Raw genomic sequence first — 20,038 nt, 5'->3', positions numbered from 1 at the left:
AATCAAAAACCTGATAAAAAAAACCTGTATTGCAAAAACGTGGTGTAAACCTACAATGATAAATGCCCCCTAGTGTGTCTCCAGCTGTTGCAAAACTACAACTCTCAGCATGCCCGGACAGCCTTCGGCTGTCCGGGCATGCTGGGAGTTGTAGTTTTGCAACAGCTGGAGACACACTGTTTGGAAAGCACTGACATAAGGCATCCATTGCTTTGTTATATGTAACCTCAGCTGCCTTTTCAGGATCATATTCCTCAGCTATGTATTACTGGCAGGATCCACACAGTACCTGGCAGTTCCTCAATCTGCCCATGGCTATGCCACCTAACCTTAGAGTATGTGTGAGAATCAGTACCAGCCTTCCTCTGCCTGCAGTGGGGAGTGACCACAATAATAGGTTGAGTATAGTCTTCTGCTCCCCTCCCTCTGCTCATACACAGTGCACTAAGAGAGTGTCAGGGGAAAAAGCATTGCCTGCCTGTGCTCTGTGAGGATATGAGTTTCAGCTCCTCCACACCCAGCAGCTGCAAACCAGAGGCACCTTGCACCTCACACCTCCCTGCAGCCTCCTCCAGCTTCTTATGCTGCAATGCTAGGATGGGCTGCCTCTGTAGGCTCTCTCCTGCTCCTAGTCCTCTGGTCCTGTAAGAAACGCTTCAGCAGTACTTTCTCAGCAGTTGTGGAGGAGAAGGTGGAAGAACATTACAAGCTGATCTGCAAACCTTCAGCTTTGGCCAACTACCTGCTAAAACAGTGCAGGAGCTTTGGGAGTTACTCTCCTGTCAGGTGGCTCTGGAGGACCTTCCCCACCCTGCAGACCCTGGTTGGGGTGCTGGGACCTGTGGATAATGGGGTGCACTTTGTTAGAGAGTACCTCCAGCTGTGTGATGAGGGTCTGGTGGCTCTGGACTGGGCTGTGAAACCTGGACAACATCAGAGAAGGAGGAGGGCATCAAGTAACTCCACGGTGCCCATTCTGCTGGTCATCCCAAACTCTTTTGGCAAGATCACTAGGAACACCAGTAAGGTAATAATAATAATAATAATAAAAGGGGCAGTTTTCAGGTGAACCTGCAGGAAAGGGTTAAGGGGTTTGTCTTTGTTTTGTTGTTTTTATTGTTTAAGTGTTTGTTTGTTTCGATACAAGAAGGAGATTTATCAAAACCCTGTGCAGAGGAAAAGTTGCCCAGTTGCCCATAGCAACCAATCAGATCGCTTCTTTCATTTTGCGGAGGCTTTGTTAAAAATGAAAGAAGCAATCTGATTGGTTGCTAGGGGCAACTGGGCAACTTTTCCTTTACACAGGTTTTGATAAATCTCCCCCTTAATATCCAATTGATTGTCAAATAAGCTACATGTGGAGGGGAAGAGTGCGGGTAATAATAGGGTGTTAGGGGGAGATTTATCAAAACCTGTCCAGAGGAAAAGTTGCCCATAGCAACCAATCAGATTGCTTCTTTCATATTTAACAAGGTCTCTGCAAAATGAAAGAAGCGACCTGATTGGTTGCTATGGGCAACTTTTCCTTTGCACAGGTTTTGATAAATCTCCCCCTTAGTGCAGGAGTTACTAGCCCCATGGTTTGGATTGGGACCAGCCATTTGCAGGATTGTTGGGATTTCAGCAGCCAGACCCCTCTGACTGTAGTCTTATATTCCCTATATTACGGTGGCCACATTTAAATGAACAGAAAAGCAAAATTTTTTTGGCAAAATTCCATTCACCAACTGGAAGGCAGGAAATTGACACCAAAAGTTTACCTCAGCCCGCCAGATTGCAACCTCTAACATGGTGGTGGTGGTCTGTCTCTATTGCCTTCTGGAATATGAGGGGCCCCTTTTCTAATACTGGAGAGCTACATGTGTGGTTTGGGTACCATCAAACTGCATTCATGCACCCATTAATCGTATCCGTCGGCATTAGGGTAGCCACCTTTCTTGGCCAAAAATACCTGCCATTCTAATTTGCATAATTATATGCATAACATCACATTAATCCACCCCCGGATCCCCCTGTGCCATAATCATTCCAGTTGATTCTCCTCGTGCCATACTCTTTTACTCATTTCAATTGATTCCCCCCCCCCCCCCCCCCCCATCTGAACCCCCGTATCATAACCATTCCAGTTGATTCATCCCCCCCCCCCCCTTTCCACTGATCCCCTTGTGCCATAACCATTGTGCCATAACCATACTTTTGTTGGACCAGGGCAGCCGGGCTAGGGGCGCATCATTTGATGTGCCCAGGGGCTCTTTCCTAAAAAATACCAGCTTTTGCATTTTTTTTTTCTACAAAATTACCAACAGAGGCATTAAAATATCGGCTGTACTGGTAAAACACCAGCTGGGTGGCAACCCTAGTCGGCATCCTGACTGGATGCCGCGATCTAAAACGTATCCCCTATCCTGCGGATAGGGGATACGTTTTTGTTTATGATATTTCTTCTTTAAATAGAAGTAATTTACAAACCTGTTTTAACTTTCTGGCACCAGTTGGTTTTAAAAAAAAAAAAAATAGTTTACCATCGGAGTTCCCCTTTAACTTTTGCAAACTCGGTGTATTGCTTCGTATTGTAGCTGTAGCTCCATAATTAAAATCAATTAGCTGATCTGTGAAAGGTTAAGACAAAACTTAAAGGGGTATTCCAGGATTTTTTTCTTCAGCCTTTAAAGGGGTATTCCAGGCCAAAACTTTTTTATATATATCAACTGGCTCCGGAAAGTTAAACAGATTTGTAAATTACTTCTATTAAAAAATCTTAATCCTTCCAATAGTTATTAGCTTCTGAAGTTGAGTTGTTGTTTTCTGTCTAACTGCTCTCTGATGACTCACGTCCCGGGAGCTGTGCAGTTCCTATGGGGATATTGTCCCATCATGCACAGCTCCCGGGACGTGACATCATCATTGAGCAGTTAGACAGAAAACTTCAGAAGCTAATAACTATTGGAAGGATTAAGATTTTTTAATAGAAGTAATTAACAAATCTGCTTAACTTTCCGGAGCCAGTTGATATATATAAAAAAAGGTTTTGCCTGGAATACCCCTTTAAGCAATCTTGAGGAAACAACCCAACATGACAGCTATGTTACCAACATTTAGCAGAGGCTGTTGTGGTGGCCCAGTTCAGAATATGTTATTCTGTACACCTGCCCGTCCTGTGTGGTGGTTTCTATTCCAGTGTTCCCCTGGGACCACATCCCTCCTAAAGACTGTAAACTCTCAGGTCATATGTTGGTTAATCTTCCGAAGCGTTTGTCGCTTTAATGTTCTTAGTAACCCTGTTGTCAAGGGAAGTATGCAATTTGAACAGGTGGTTTATCAGTGACCAATGGGATCTCTCTAAACTGCCCCCCTTATATATTGAGGTCAGGATTCAGCTCACTCTCTTGAGCTCCAGCTGTCTCTTGAGTCTTAGCTGAGGTACAGTGAAGTGAGGATCTGAGGAATCTGTGTGATCCAGAAGGAGGCCTAAGGCCTAGTCCTGCAACCTCCTTCTACCACAAGTTAACCCCTGCACCTGTAGTGAAAGTCAAAGCTGCAAGTAGGAACTAAACCAGTGGGGAAACAGAAGTCCAAGTCCAGTCAAGATAGTCAAGTGTGGCTGCCTCAGTCAAGCCAATTACAACTACAAATCTTAGCAAGCCGATAAGCTTCCCTGCATCCCCATAGTGCCTATCTGAGCTGTATAGACTCTAACACCTTGTCTACCTCAGTAAAGCATACCAGTTAACCGTAACCTTGTGTCGGAGTGATTATTTGTCCTGTGCCTGGCACAGGTGAAGCTGGTCTACCTCGGGTGGTGTCCAGGTCAACCATGCCCTGGCGTCACAATCACAAAGGGTTAATAACATCTGCCCTTCCATACCCGTCACCACACTGTCATGTTACTCATTCCCTTTCTCCAGTTTTTTTTTTTTTTTTAAATGGAGGTTTAATTCAATGCTAAATTCTTGTTCCTAAAAGTATGTAGAAACAAAGTTTAAGAATGGAACTACACATAAACTTGTTCGACAGCCTAAGGCTGGGGCTACATGGCTACTTTGGTCACACGACAGCAAGTCATCTAAGTTGCTTGTCCAAACTAATTTGTTCTTTGAGATTTTCTGTAAAAAAAAAAAAAAAATGTTGTCAAGTTCCAAGCAGGTCATGGTCAGTGGTGGCAGAGTCGCAATCAATTTGCAAACAAATATCTGCAACATTATTCACTAAAGTTACGTGGGACATGTAGCCCCTGCCCAAATCAGAACCTGCTGGGAAAAGAGTATAAAAGTATTTTATATATTGAAACTTTCATATTTTCAAAGAAGCAGATTGTGGTTCAAACTGTCACCCAAGTTTGTGTGAAGCCCCATTCTTATCGACCTTTTCCGTGTACTTTTAGGAATATGGGATTAGGGAGACTGATTCGATTTAGATATTACTGGGTAACATGTCTGTGCACAGGCATAGCTGTCATGTTGTCATTAACCCATCATGGATGACTACAACTTTGACCTCAATAACAACACAGCTGAGCCAACATGAGTGATCCTTTGTCCTGCAGAATGGAAAAGCCTCTGGAACAGCACCCTCATTGCCTTTTAAAGGGGTAAATCCAATGTTCCAAGCCAACGCGATCTTCAGCTCCACCGTGGGGAGACACAGATGATGCTGGGCGGTACAGTTGTCGAGGCAACATTACAACCCCCAGCAAGTTCTGTGCAGGAGCCTTTTTCTGTTGAATGGGACTCATGCACGGAACTCACTGGGCATCATACAGTTGCTTTGGCAACACTTGTTCACACTTTGGAATGTTCACACAGAAAATCTCTGCGCGGACATTTTGGAGCCTGCGGGCGTCGAGATAATATGCCGGCGCTAGGACCGCACAGGAATGCGCTGTCTTATAGACAGCTATGCCTTCTGTGCAGAGTCCGCAGAAAGAATGAACAGGTTTATTCTTACTGCAGAATTTGGAATTTCCACGCCAGAAACATCTGGCACAGAATTTCTGATGTGTGCCCGTCGCAGCAAAATCCCGCTGAATGCTGCTGCGGAATCTCCGCGTGGAATTCCAATGCGGAATTCCGCATGGAAATTCAGAGTTGTGAACAGTTGTTAGTCAGATCTCTTAGTTACAATTGAAATGAATGTGGTTGAGCTGAAATTCCAGTAGCATCCTATGTACAAGAGTGGCACTTAAAAAAACTTTTTTTTCGAGACCAGTGTTTCCCAACCAGGGTGCCTCCAGCTGTTGCAAAACTACAACTCCCAGCATGCCCGGACAGCCTTCGGCTGTCCGGTCATGCTGTGAGTTGTAGTTTTTCAACAGCTGGAGGCACTCCGGTTGGGGACACTGTCTTAGACAATTATTTGAAAGCTTGAAAGCGACAGGAGGGATTACTATAGATCTGGTTTGATCACCCTGTATTAAAATAATGACATGTCAACTTTATAATTACATGCCAATGTATCATTAAATGTTTAATTACCTGTGGTTGGTAATTTATGTTGTTAGGTAACACTTTTCTATATATAGTTGTTAATAACTGCATTGAGACTGAGATTACAGCAGCATTTTAGGGCAAAAATATCACGGCCAGACAGGTTCTGTGTCCATAACGGAATTCACATGTCCGGCTAACTGCTTGACCTTCTTTTTTTTTTTTTTACAGATTATGAACCACCTTTTGCTTAGTTCTTGTTTATTTTCAGTAACGCAAATGTCTCTTATAGTTCTGCAGCTTTTTTCCAGCCTCTCCACTACATCCATCAACAACATACCGCAGACAAAGTAGACTTGTCATCGCAGTGTTCCCATACACACGACTGTCAAACGTGCGCTCAAGCCAAGTGGTTAACTAGAATGGATTTACAATGAAGCTGTCAAGGACAGATGAAATATTTTTAATTCTCAGTAAACTGCTACACATTACCTGTTCAGTCTCCTTGTTTTCCCTTTGCAGACACTGACGCTTTGCCAAACTTTTACAGACTGCCTGCAGGGGTAGGGGTGGGAGGTGGCGGGTGTGGTAATGGCAGCTATTAAAAAGCAATAAAGCTGCTTATTACAGTCCTGGCTGTGTCTTTAAGAATAAAAGGAATATATACATGAGATAAATTATATAGATGAAAAACATAAATCACAGACAACACCTTTTATAGAGAATACTGGGTTAAAGTGTGGTTGAATCGCTTTAAAATGATTGGTCACTCACTTAAATCAGTTCTGGGGGTGCAGAGTTATGCTGGTAAATACCTTTATTTCTAATGCGCCCCAACGAGCATAGGAGATCCTGTACTTCTATGTGTCTATACCAGTGGTTCCCAACCTTTTTCGGTTCAAGGCACCACAGCTGAATAAGGGGGGGGCATTATCGGATTATCGGCAAGGTAATTGCCGATGCCGATAACGTCCAAAATCGTTAATATCGGCCGATAATATCGGCCAAACCGATAATCGCTCGATCCCTAATATACAGCCTCTAAAAAAGTACTGGAAGGATTAAGATTTTTTTAATAGAAGTAATTTACAAATCTGTTTAACTTTCTGGCACCAGTTGATTTAAAAAAAAATCGATCACGCCCCTTTTTCTGGTTTTCTTACCAAAATAGAGAGCTAGTCTGTTTTTCTTTTTTCAATTCTGGCGCAGACAGAATTTCTGGCGCAATGCGCTGGAATCTGGCGCACAACCCGACAGAACATGTCGGGTTTGCAATAGTAAATGAGGGCCAATGCCTACAGCAGCCTCAAACACACAAACACACACAATGCCTTCAGCAGCCTCACACACAATGCCTTCAGCAGTCTTTCTCACTCTCTCACACACACACACATACACACACTGCCACCAGCAGCCTCACACACATACACACGATGCCACCATCCCCTCCCACACACACAATACTTCCAGCCTCCCCCAAATGCCTCCAGCCTCCCACCCACCACTATTGCCTCAAGCCATCCACCCACCCCTATTGCCTCCAGACTCCCAGCCACCCACCACGATTTCCTCCAGCCAACCAATCACTCACCCCTATTGCCTCCAGCCACCCATAGTGGGCTGCCGGGAAGCGTCCAACATCATCGCTGTAGTGACATGAACGCTTGCCACCCGGCCTCCTCTGTACCTATGTTGGCTCCTATCTGGTGGAAGCTCTCAGCTCATGACACTGATGCTTCCCGCCAGGCAAAAATTCAGATTTTTACATTTATTTTTATCGCCATTTTGCCCTCTGGAGCCGGCGGCACCCCTGGCAGTGCCTCCCGGCATCCCGGAGTGCCGGGGTACCATGGTTGGAAATCACTGCTCTATACACTGCACACACAGAGGAAGACTAGATCTATCAGGAGAAGAGGGAGGGAAGAAGCTTGATAACAGGAGACAGAATCATTTTTGTCTAATAAGTTTCTTATATTCGCTTGTACTATTGATCTATGCATTTGGTGGAAATGACAGTGCCTCTTCAAATATTAAAATGAGTGAGATCCATGCAGACCTAATACCAAGAGGCTGAGTATTACATCCATAAAGGCAATTATCTATAGCTAAATATATCAGCAACACAAATCTCTCTCCTGTCCTGATAGTTTTCTACAATAAAGGATTTAGGATTATGGTTCAGAGTAGAGTTCAGTGTTGTTTAGATCAGAGGATAACCTAGTCTAGATACAATTATTGAAAACTTTTACAGTAAAATGTCATCAATTGACATGAAACCTATTCCCAATTGTTTTCAACTTTTCTAACACTGATTTTATATCAAACAAATGTCTTGTCAATTATTAACGCAACTTCTGCCTAGCAGCCATGTTGGGTAGCCTAGACGAAACGGTCAGATCAGCAGCATACAAGCTGATGAACATAGCTCAACTTGTATGAAGCATAAGGAATGCTGGGACAGCTGAGAGAAATGGGGTATGTGCTCAGCAAAGATTACACTAGTACATTGCAGAGTTATATACTGTACCTTTAACATGTGCAACTATATAAAGGCAATTTCATTTGGCTGGAGTTCTCCTTTAAGAAATACTTTGCAAGAAGGGGAATTGCACAACTTAAATTTATTTTGGCTTTATATGGTATTCAACAGAATACACCTCTGTAAGGTACCAGAAGCATATGGAGATAAAGTGTGGCCTCATAGGTGTATTGGACCTCTGTATTACAGCTCTTACCACTTGTTGTAGGGAGCCATGTTATGGTAGTGTGCATGTGAGCCCCAGCTGTAGCTTGTTGGTCGTGCTTTTAGGTTTGTTCTTATGAGAGGATTGTTGTAGGGGAAAACAAATGGACTTTCTCTATCTGACATGTTTATGCACAGGTCCACGGTACTGTTTTTGTAACCCTTGTTGCAACATATGCAATGAATTATTGAAAAGGAGCGGAAGATGTTTTTCTTTGTCACTGTGAAAAATAATCCAGCCACTACCATGTGTGGTTTGTGATATGTGGTTTTGTTGATGCTCATTGTAAATGACGTTGCCTCCTTTCTAGAATTTGTATATCATTGTTTTATTTTCACAGAAGTAAAGACTTAAAGGGGTACTCCGCACCTAGACATCTTAACCCCTATCAAAAGGATAGGGGATAAGACGTCTGATCATGGTGGTCCCGCAGCTGGGACCCCCACGATCTCTGTACAGCGCACCCAGTGTTTGTCTAGAACGCTGGGTCCCGGGGTTGTGATGTCACAGCCATGCCCCCTCGGGACATCACACCACGCCCCCTAAATGCAAGTCTATGGGAGGGGGCGTGATGGCAATCACACCCCCTCCCATAAATTTGCATTGAGAGGGTGTGGTGTGACATCACGAGGGGCGTGGTCCTGAAGTCACTACCCCGGCGTCCTGCTCCAAAATGTTCCGAACACTGGGGCAGCAGAGTACCCCTTTAAGTGTGCCTATCATTTCAACAAACTTTTGACTTGTCACTATGATTTTATCATTGGGAACTGGGGGAAATGAAGGAACAAAGACTCTCCACTGTATGCACTGTGCCCCTTTGTCTCCACTCTGTGCAGCTAAAGCAAGTGGTATACAAGCTTCCGACACTATGATATATCAAAAGTTTGTTAAAATGATAGGTACACTTTAATATTATACAATTTCATACTATAGGACAATTTTCTCAGATAACACAGCTGCAAACTTCAGTGATATCTCAGTTGTACAGAATACAGTGACGCCCCGACCTACGATGGCCCCGACATACAGTTTTAGATCACAGAGGGAGGGGAATTGGGGGGGGGGGGGTCCGACCCCCACGATCTCCTGTACAGGGCCCCAGCTCTCTCCAGGAATGGGGAGGGTCAACCCCCGCAAGAAGTGTCTGCTGGCACGCACCCGCTTTATATATATCTCTATGGGAGATATATGCCCATACTTGTATATAACCACTGTCATTGCTGACCTTGCTCTACTGCTTCTAGATCTGGCTAAGACGAAGTGCATATCAGTGTCGAACTCTGTGAGCTCCTTCATAGATTCCATTTGGGGTCACAAAATTGAGCTGAAGGGGTCACACAATGGACACCAATGTATCCCATTGGCTTTGAATGGGGTCCATCAGATTTCTGTCTGGTGTCTGTTGTTTTGCTGGAATTAAGGGGAGGAAGAAAAATAGACCTGCATTTTTTTCCCTGCTCAACTCCCATCATTTGGACAGACTTATCGATCGGAGCTCCCCAAATTGTAGTGTTCTAAAGCATGGAAATATGGGAGAACCCAGAAACAAGTAATGTTGAATGGTGAGATCAGTACATTTTGCTGTGAGTTAGCTGCAGTCAGTGTCATGTTTCTTTGGATTATGATTGTTTCAGAGCAGGATGTATCGTGGTTAAGTGGCTGTGCATCAATTTAGAGTTTTTTTCTGGCTTTAGCTAAACTGAGGACAAAATGTACTGTAGAAAAGTTTTCCATATTTCTGTCATTGCATAGACCTATAATGGGCTATCCATGTATTATCTGATATTAGCATTCCAACAAATATATTTTGAGCAACTCAACAATATTTTAGGACTGCCAAATGTAACATTGTGACCTATTTTATTGACAGATGTGTCACTTGGCCCTCACTCATGGGTACCAGGCTGTGATCTTCAATCGTCGATGCCAAAATGGTTGTCCTCTCAGCACAATAAAGTTACAACCTTATGGCGATCCTAATGACTTGCGAGAAGCCATCCGATACATTCGCCATTGTCAACCTTCATCTCGACTATTTGCAGCCGGTGAAGGCACTGGAGCTGGACTTCTCCTGTCCTATCTCGGAGAGTGTGGCTCATCCAGCTACATCACAGCAGCAGGCTGCATCTCTCCTCTCTTTCGACTTCAAGACTGGTATGAAGCTGGGTGTCCATGGCCGTGGCAGGCAGCTTTGCTCTTCTACCAAAAAATGTATTTGAGCAGGTAAGTGTCAGATGGATATCTATTGTATTCTACTGTTTTTTCTTTATTCCTCGTATTTTGTAGTTTTAAAATGTTGCTTAGTTAGTGTAATTGTTCATTTATATAGAACTAAAGGTTTACAATTATTTGTTTTACAAATTGTATAGCATTTTATGATAAACATACAGGATCTAGTTATGTCAGTTTTAACAGGTTGTTTTATATCCTGATATTCTATTTCTGTGACAAACTTTAGTAAAACAGTAACAGACAGTAAAATCAAAACTATCAGTGTGCCTTGACTTGTGTGCTCCTGGGAAAACCAATGTTTCAGTAGCTGCAGTGTGTATTATACCTTACAATACCTTTATAATACACATTTCAGATGTTATGGAACATCAGAACATACATGTTTTTCACAGGTTTTCAGTGGGAAAAAGAACATTGATTAAAAGGTAGAAAGAAAATGTCTTTCTAATCTACAAAAAGAGATTCTTTAGTAGCAGATGTTTATAATATGTATAAGTAATAATGGAGTGATGTACTATAAATTTGAAGAATTGTCAGGAGTTACTTAGGTGTTTTGTATAAGTAATAGAGAACACATCAGAGTCCGGTACTCCGAGGTAACCTTAGTGGCTGGATACGGGGTAGCGGTATTGAGAATCTCTGGCTGTAGATCGGGGCTGTTATCCATAGAAATATGTGGCAAGACAAATCCAACAAAGAACAGAATGTACAGCACTCACCAGATAGATGCCAGGAGGGATACTTTAATATCTCCTAGGAACATTACAGTAGCAACAGAGGAAAGGAAGAAGGCGAGCTCAGAAGAGCTCATGGGTGACTGGTCCATTTCGCGGGACTGGTCCATTTCGCGCCCACAAGCTTTTCGGAGCTCGCCTTCTTCCTTTCCCCTGCTATTGCTGTAATTCTCCTGTGAGTTATTGAAGTATCTATCTGGTGAGTGCTGTACAGTCTGTTCTTTGTTGCACTTAGGTGTGCATGTATATGGTTAAATAACTCCCTGGGGACTTCTAATATTCTTATAATTTACAGAAAGGATACACACAGTCAATAAAACCTTTACTGTTCCATAGATATTTAACATGAGCCAAAAAAGAAAGTGTCTCTAACTGCAGATGTTACCAGCCCTCTCCCCTCCCGGTTCCACCACAATTGTTATATGTGGTCTTTTTCAAACCATCGGAGATGACGGCATATATAAAAGTTTTCTGGAAAGGGCAGGTTTCATGCCATCTAAGTTACTGACATCACTGGCCTAGTTTTGAGCTGCTGCACAGACCGCAGTCGCTGATCCTGTTTGCAGTGCTCCCCCACAGAACGGGTGACCACACACTTGTTGATTTTATGACAATACAGATATGACACAGCTGCTTTAAAATATACTTAGTTCAGCCTATAAAGGATTGTGCTCTTAGCTTTACATACATTTGGATTGTGTTTTGGTTTGGACGCCTTCCAATATTTTTTTAATACATTTTGACCTTACACACAAGATAATAAAACATGAATAACACAACGTCTGTTTTATTCCAAAGAAAATGTCAGTGCCAAAGTTGTGATCTATAGAAAAGTCAGGCTATATTCACACGGCACCAATTCTGCGTCTGCATTCATTTGGGTGGTTTCTGGCTTGTGCAGATTCAGTGAGGAATCCATGCGGAATCTGCATTTGAAACTATGAAGTGTGAATGGGAGTGCGGAATCCCATTGAAGTCTATTGGGCTTTAATTTAATGCAGAATCCATGTGGAATTCCGCATACGGAAATTCTTCCCTATAAATATAGCCCCAGAGTTGAAGACGCAGCTATGCTCTAAGACAATTGCTGTGGCCCACTGGGTGTTTGTGTGGGAATTAAATATTGGTTGATGTACATTTTCTATGTACTGTTTTGTTTTTATGTTTTACAAAACAATTCAGCTGAGTTGTTTCTATGTAACTGTATTGTATTAAGCTGCCCCTAGTGTTTCATTTTGTTATATACCACTGTGCTTGCTATGAGTGAAGGACTTTAGTGGGTGGTGTTCTACTCTAGCCCATCCTCTCTTCAGCCTCCAGAAAGCGGAAATCTGATTTAGTCAAGCACAGCCTTTCCATATGTGTTGACTTAAAGGGGTATTCCAGGAAAAAACTTTTTATATATATATATATATCAACTGGCTCCAGAAAGTTAAACAGATTTGTAAATTACTACTATTAAAAAATCTTAATCCTTTCAGTACTTATGAGCTTCTGAAGTTAAGGTTGTTCTTTTCTGTCTAAGTCCTCTCTGATGACACCTGTCTTGGGAAACGCCCAGTTTAGAAGAGGTTTGCTATGGGGATTTGCTTCTAAACTGGGCGTCTCCCGAGACAGGTGTCATCAGAGAGGACTTAGACAGAAAAGAACAACCTTAACTTCAGAAGCTCATAAGTACTGAAAGGATTAAGATTTTTTAATAGTAGTAATTTACAAATCTGTTTAACTTTCTGGAGCCAGTTGATATATAAGAAAAAGTTTTTTCCTGGATAACCCCTTTAATTTAGTTTTTGTCAGTCTCTTAAGATAAACAGATGCTTTCGTGGCCTCCCTACAAGGTAGGAAGTCAGCATCATTTGTAGTCTGCCTTAAAAGAGCAGTGTCTTTTGAAGCTCCAGCCATACTGGAAGGGATCAGCTTTGTCCGGGACCATGTAGAGTACAATGACATTCTGCAAAGACAGGATTCTATGTCCTAGAGTGTCTCTCTAAATCCAATTTGAGGAACTACCAGAGAGAGAGAGAAATGGGATGCAGAGACTATAGACTTTGGGAAGAAGTTGTACAATAGCTCCATAGAACTTCTAGAACGTTTCAAGGCTTCAGACCAAGCCTAAAGATATAGAAGGAGATTTATCATTCTTTTCAAACATATGGCTGTTATATGACCATTTTTTTACTTACTTTTGCTTACATGCGACCTATTTATTAAATAGTCACACGACCTTGATAAATAAATCACACGTAAGCAAAACCCCGGGAAACTCGCTTACAAAAGCATTTTTTTAAAGCCGAAAAGTTTTCCTCGGTACTAGAGATGAGCGAACTTACAGTAAATTCGATTCGTCACGAACTTCTCGGCTCGGCAGTTGATGACTTTTCCTGCATAAATTAGTTCAGTCTTCAGGTGCTCCGGTGGGCTGGAAAAGGTGGATACATTCCTAGGAAAGAGTCTCCTAGGACTGTATCCACCTTTTCCAGCCCACCGGAGCACCTGAAAGCTGAACTAATTTATGCAGGAAAAGTCATCAACTGCCGAGCCGAGAAGTTTGTGACGAATCGAATTTACTGTAAGTTCGCTCATCTCTACTTGGTACGTTACCCACCCAAAATGTGCATGAAGCTGTATTACTATGGATGTTCCTTTTTTTTTTTTTTTTTTTTTTTTTTTTTAAGGAAAAATGATATTGCCACATATGGGTTATTTACGTAGGCTGTAAAAATTCTTACACAATTATTTTGTGCCTTATTCTACTTTAACACAACATTAATTTGAAAATTTGGTGAGTACGCCAGCATGTAAGTGTCCTAAAATTAACACGGTGTGCAGTGTGTATTTTCAACCTTAAAATTAATATAGTTATTAGTCATATTATAATTTTTTTCTACAATTAAAATTAATGTGGTAGCTTTGTTTCATTATGCAGAACAAGAACAGTTGTTAAAGTGGATGTTAATTTCCTTTTCTGTGGACGTATGCACTATCTGTAAGCCAGGTTGGACCTGGAATACATACGTGACTTTTAAATGGAGATACAACTTTTTTTCTTCATAAATAGCGACTATCGCATTTGATAAATACATAATCACTGCAAAGTTAAAAAAATAATAATTACTACGTGAGCAGAAATGTGCTTTAGAATAAGCAAAAAGTCGCAGCATGTATGGAAAAGTTGTACATGCGACTTTGTCACGCAAAAAAAAAATCTACAAGGGAGCTTGATAAATCTCCTTTATAGTGGCTGCTAGGAGTGCACATTGGTTTGCTTCCAGCAGATTTGAGCAAACATAGTGGTATTCAATGGTTTGTGTTACAATGCCAACTGCAGGGTGCAGGTTCTTATGTAATGTCATGATGACTTGGCTGTCACTTCACAAAATGATCTACAAACATCCATTGCATTAGCATTGCAGCTTGGTTCAGTGAGTACCCTTATCTTTCCTCAAGTCCACTGGGAGCCAGCAGGTGTACTTTCCTTTGTTTGAAGACATTAAGGAATTGTAAACTACTTCCAGCTGGCTAGGTTGTAATACAGATCACGGGCTCTCTATAATATTGCAAGTGCAAGAGAAAGTGCCTCCTTACATTGGAAGAGTTGCGTACAATTTAGGCTGCTTTTACACGCAATATTTTGGGTGGTTTTTTTTTAAAACATTTGAGCACTGGTTTACAAAATGTCAGAAAAAATGGACCAAACAAAGGTCTGTTTAGTGGAAATATACTGCAGTCTAATCAGTAACGTGTTTCATTTATTTGTCTGGCTTGTTGTATTTGCCCCTGATGACACCAAGTGCACATCACCATTCATCCAGGCACACCACACCCTCTATAGTGTCCAGAGTCACAGGTTAGGTACCACTAAACTAAGTTATAAGCCAGAGAGGTATTTCCATTGTGCAGCAGCCCAGGAGGAAGTGCAGATACAGCAATGGAGGCACCAGTGGGGGACACAGAAGGCAGCAGTCCAATGATTGCTTGTTAACGCAGCCTTAATTGTACGCAACTCTTCCAATGTGGTGGAACCCCTCTGCCTACCGTGAGAATTATGACAATGATGGGACTGCTGCCTTCTGTGTCCCCCACTGGTGCATCCAATGCTGTATCTGCACTCCCCCCCCCCCCCCCCCCCCTGGGCTGCTGCACAATGGAAATACCTGTCTGGCTTATAACTTAGTTTAGTGGTACTCAACCTGTGACTATTGAGCTGTTGAAAAAACTTCAGGCATGCTAGTAGTTGTGTTGCCCCAGGTTTTTAACCACTGACCTAGAATATTCTCTTGTCAGAAGTCTCTAGCAATAAAGAACATTATCTGTTTGACTAAGTAAACAGGAATACAATTTGTTTCCCACTGTATGTGTAGTATTACTATGTCATGGAACTACAATGGGTTCCAGATAGGACCACAGTGCAGGTAGCATACTTGATGCCTACTACATTTGCCCTGTATGCAAAAAGAAAAAGCTGGGGATTTGCCCAGTCTTTACAGGGTAAGCAATTGAAAATCCTACTGTTTTCCTTTGCATACATGACACAATAAAAACAATGCATTATATTTAAAAGGATTATTCAACATATTTACCATTTGGTTGAAACACTTCATAATAGCAATATTAATGCCACCTAGTGTCAGGTCTCTCTTAGTGCTTTTACCTTTTATAGGTCTCTAACAGAGGACACACATGATGTGTCTATGCTTCTTCTCAGCTTGTCAGAGAAGGAGCCAAGCAAGCTCAGTAATCACAGTATTTTCCGCTTTTCAGTAGAATTGAGCTTTGGGGAATGCACTACTTTTACTGCAGCTTCAGGGGAAGCTCAAGCCTTTCCACATAGCTACAGTGGGTAAAAAAAAATAACTTTGTGAAGAATAAAAAAAATCATGCAAAATTCTAGTGGATGTGGGAAATTTTGTAATGAAAAAAGCTCATGAAACTACTCTTTAAAGAGAGGGGTTTTTTATTTGTTTGTTTTTTTAACATAATTGTGAAGGGGTTGTCCCATCCTAATAGCATATGCACATCAACAGAAATTTCAAGTTACTGAGTAAAAGAAAAGACAACAAAAAAGCCATCTTTACATACACAAATATATTAGGGTCTTTAACAGCAAGTGTGGATTTGCATGTAGCTTATGCTGGCCTCTATACTATGTGAAGAGGTAATTAAACTCAATGTTAATATCCCTGTTTATTTGGAAATAAAAAACATTGGAGCCTACTGAATTATTAAAGCGTTACTGTCATGAAGAAATGTCATAGCTTTTGGTTTGATTGGTCAGGGTTTCTTATACCTCTACGATTCCTAGATATAGCCAGGTGAAGCGCAAGGCAGTGCACTTCACTTCTCTGGTCCAGCACTCATTGCAGGAAACAGGCTCCAATATATTCTATGGGTGAATAAACATACACTGGCCCATTCAATTGCAGTCAGTGCACATGTGTGGCCCCTAGGGGGCAGACCAGGAGCTGTACGCGAGAAGCAGCAGTGGCGCTGTCAAAGGAGGAAGCCTAGAGAAGAAGTAGAGAACCTGGCCCCGCGGCAGTGAGAGCCGGCATTACATTCATTTAAAAACATTTTATGTTATGTTTGTAATTGTCCAGCTGCCGTTGTCCAGTGAAAAAACAACAGTATAGAGGATAAGTGTCTGATCTCAAGAGCAGGGCCCAGGCTCTCAGATGACACATGCGCCATTCTTTTCTATGGGATATGCATGAATGCTGTACTCAGGTATCTTCAGCGCTCCCAAAGAAATGAAACATAAAAACTTAGAAAGTGTCAGCAGATAAGATCATGTGTCCTCTGCTGCACATGCTCTGAGAGTCTAGGTCCCCTTCTGGAGTTTGCATGGGGTCTGACTGCTGGGATCCTTAGCATGTTTCCACCTCCATGTTTGACGACGGGGGTGGTGGTCTTGGGGTCATAGGCAGTGTTCCATCTGCTCCAAAGTTGAGTTGAGTTAGTTTTGGTCTCATCTGACCACAATACATTCACCCAATTCAGCTGTGAATGGTTCAGATGTTCAGAATGCTTCAGACGGGCCTGTACGTGTACTTTCCTGAGCAAGGAAACCTTGGGGACACTGCAGGGTTTCAGGTAGTTTAAGGTGACATCTTACATGAGGCCCCCAACCCAGGAAGATTTGATTTTTATTTAGTGTTTCTTCTATTTGCAAATAATCGCTATTGTGAAATTCTCACCAAGCTGCTTAATGATGTTCTTGTAGCCCATTCCAGCCTTGTGTAGGTCTACAATCTTGTTCCTGACATGCTTGGACAGATCTCTGCCATGGTGGAGAGTTTGGAATCTAATTGCTTCTGTGGACAGGTGTCTGTTATACAGGTAACAAGCAGAGATTAGGAGCACTCTCTGTAGGCTGCATTCACACGGCGGAAATTCCGACTTCCGCTTGGAATGTCCGCACGGAATGTCCGCTGCAGCACAGTCCCATTTAATTCAACAGGATTATGCTGAGCTATGCACTCGGCAGAATTTCCATTTTCCGTGTCCGCACAAAGAATGAGCACAATGCATAGCAGTCTATGAGACGGCACACGTTTTTTTTTTTCTTTTCCGTGCGGACATTTCCCTGTGTGACCGCTGCCTTAGAGTGCTCCTAATCTCTGCTCATTACCCATATACAAGATACCAGATAGCCAGAAATTTTGCTGATTGATAGGGGATCAAATACTTATTTCACTAAGTAAAATACAAACCAATTCATATTTGACATGCATTTTTCTGGCATACAGCCAGATAAGACACACATATAGGAACGCGTACTTACATATTACTTGCACATATAATCACATACTGGCAGTGGACTTCAGGTGTTAATAGCATAAGTTAACATCATACCTATTATACACTGCTCAAAATGTAACTCCAAGTCAATCACACTTCTGTGAAATCACACTGTCCACTCAGGAAGCAACACTGATTGACAATCAATTTCACATGCTGTTGTGCAAATGGAACAGACAACAGGTGGAAACTATAGGCAATTAGAAAGACACCCCAATAATGGAGTGGTTCTGCAGGTGGTGACCACAGACCACTTCTCAGTTCCTATGCTTCCTGGCTGATGTTTTGGTCACTTTTGAATGCTGGCGGTGCATTCACTCTAGTGGTAGCATGAGACGGAGTCTACAACCCACACAAGTGGCTCAGGAACTGAAGCTCATCCAGGATGGCACATCAATGCGAGCTGTGGCAAGAAGGTTTGCAATGTCTGTCAGCATAGTGTCGACAGCATGGAGGCATTACCAGGAGACAGACCAGTACATAATTAGACCTGGAGGAGTCTGTAGGAGGGCAACAACCCAGCAGCAGGACCGCTTCGTCAGCCTTTGTGCAAGAGGAGCACTGCCAGAGCCCTGCAAAATGTCCTCCCGCAGGCCACAAATGTGCATGTGTCCACTTAAACTGTCAGAAACAGACTCCATGAGGGTGGTATGGGGGCCGTCATCCACAGGTGGGGGTTGTGCTTACAGCCCAACACAGTGCAGGACGTTTGGCATTTGCCAGAAAACACCAAGATTGGCAAATTCCCACTGGCACCCTGTGCTCTTGTCAGATGAAAGCAGGTTCACACTGAGCACATGTCTGGAGACGCCGTGGAGAACATTCTGCTGCCTGCAACATCCTCCAGCATGACCAGTAATGGTGTGGGGTGGCATTTCTTTGGGGGCCGCACAGCCCTCCATGTGCTTGCCAGAGGTAGCCTGACTGCCATTAGGTACCGAGATGAGATCCTCAGACCCCTTGTGAGACCATATGCTGGTGTGGTTGGCGCTGGGTTCCTCCTAATGCAAGACAATGCTAGACCTCATGTGGCTGGAGTGTGTTAGCAGTTACTGCAAGAGGAAGGCATTGATGCTATGGACTGGCCCGCCCGTTCCCCAGACCTGAATCCGATTGAGCACATCTGGGACATCATATCTCGCTCCATCCACCAACGCCATGTTGCACCACAGACTGTCCACCTCATCAGGAGCATGCCCAGACATTGTAGGGAGGTCATATGGGCACGTGGAGGTCACACACACTACTGAGCCACATTTTGACTTGTTTTAAGGACATCAAAGTTGGATCAGCCTGTAGTGTGGTTTTCCACTTAGATTTTGAGTGTGACTCCATATCCAGGCCTCCGTGGGTTGATAAATTTGATTTCCATTGATAATTTTTGTATGATTTTGTTTTCAGCACAGTCAACTATGTAAAGACAAAAGTATTTCATCTGATTAGTTCATTAATTCAGATCTAGGATGTGTTATCTTAGTGTTCCCTTTATTTTCTGAGCAGTGTATATCACATACTACTGTATAGCTCTAGCCTGATAGAGAAGGATACATACTTTGTTTTAAGAAATTTACAGGGAGAAGTAAATGGATTTAGGCATGTAAATGAGAACTAGATCAGAGATTTTCATATTGTGACTAGATCACTTCCTCTCCGGTCAGAACATGCAAACTATGTGTAGTGTAAAGCCACTCTGTGTGTGTTTTTTTGTTGAACAAACTGAATGGGCTGCACAATACAAACAAGAGTTCAAGGCTTTATGTAATTTAGTGACAATGATATATTTACTTCCTCTCCTTCTTGTTCATTATATTTAGTTATGCACTGATACAGTGGCACTTAGGAAACCCTTGTAAATTCATTGCTTTGTAATATGCCATTCTTAATTCTCTCAATAGAAACAAAGACTGTTGTGACTGTTGTTTATTCTTCTGACAGTAACTAACATGAGCTATCAAATCCCTAATATATAGAAGTGACATTATACTGCACATCTGTTTATAATGTGAGGTTTCCCAGACTTTGGCAGTAACCAGGAAAAAAGTAAAGTGGTCCTGATGATGTACCATGTAAAGTTTAAAGGGGTATTCCAGCAGCAGAAAATTGTATT

The 20,038-nt window shown here is 42.4% G+C and overlaps 1 protein-coding gene across 1 annotated transcript in view; it reads left to right on the top strand.

Annotated features, from left to right (window-relative positions):
* The first annotated feature begins 363 nt into the window (after positions 1-363).
* Positions 364-20,038, top strand: part of LOC130356767 (protein ABHD15-like) — a 30,154-nt gene continuing 10,479 nt past the window's right edge. The window contains exons 1-2 of the mRNA XM_056558694.1: positions 364-1,027; positions 10,038-10,390. Of these exons, the coding sequence (XP_056414669.1) occupies positions 590-1,027; positions 10,038-10,390 (791 nt within the window). The 5' untranslated portion in view covers positions 364-589. The remainder of the gene's footprint in view (positions 1,028-10,037; positions 10,391-20,038) is intronic.

Source organism: Hyla sarda, chromosome 2 (assembly GCF_029499605.1).
Source record: "Hyla sarda isolate aHylSar1 chromosome 2, aHylSar1.hap1, whole genome shotgun sequence".
In the NCBI taxonomy this organism is placed as follows: domain Eukaryota; kingdom Metazoa; phylum Chordata; class Amphibia; order Anura; family Hylidae; genus Hyla; species Hyla sarda.
Note: the sequence above shows the minus strand (reverse complement) of the source record. Positions and strands in the feature narration are given on the sequence as shown.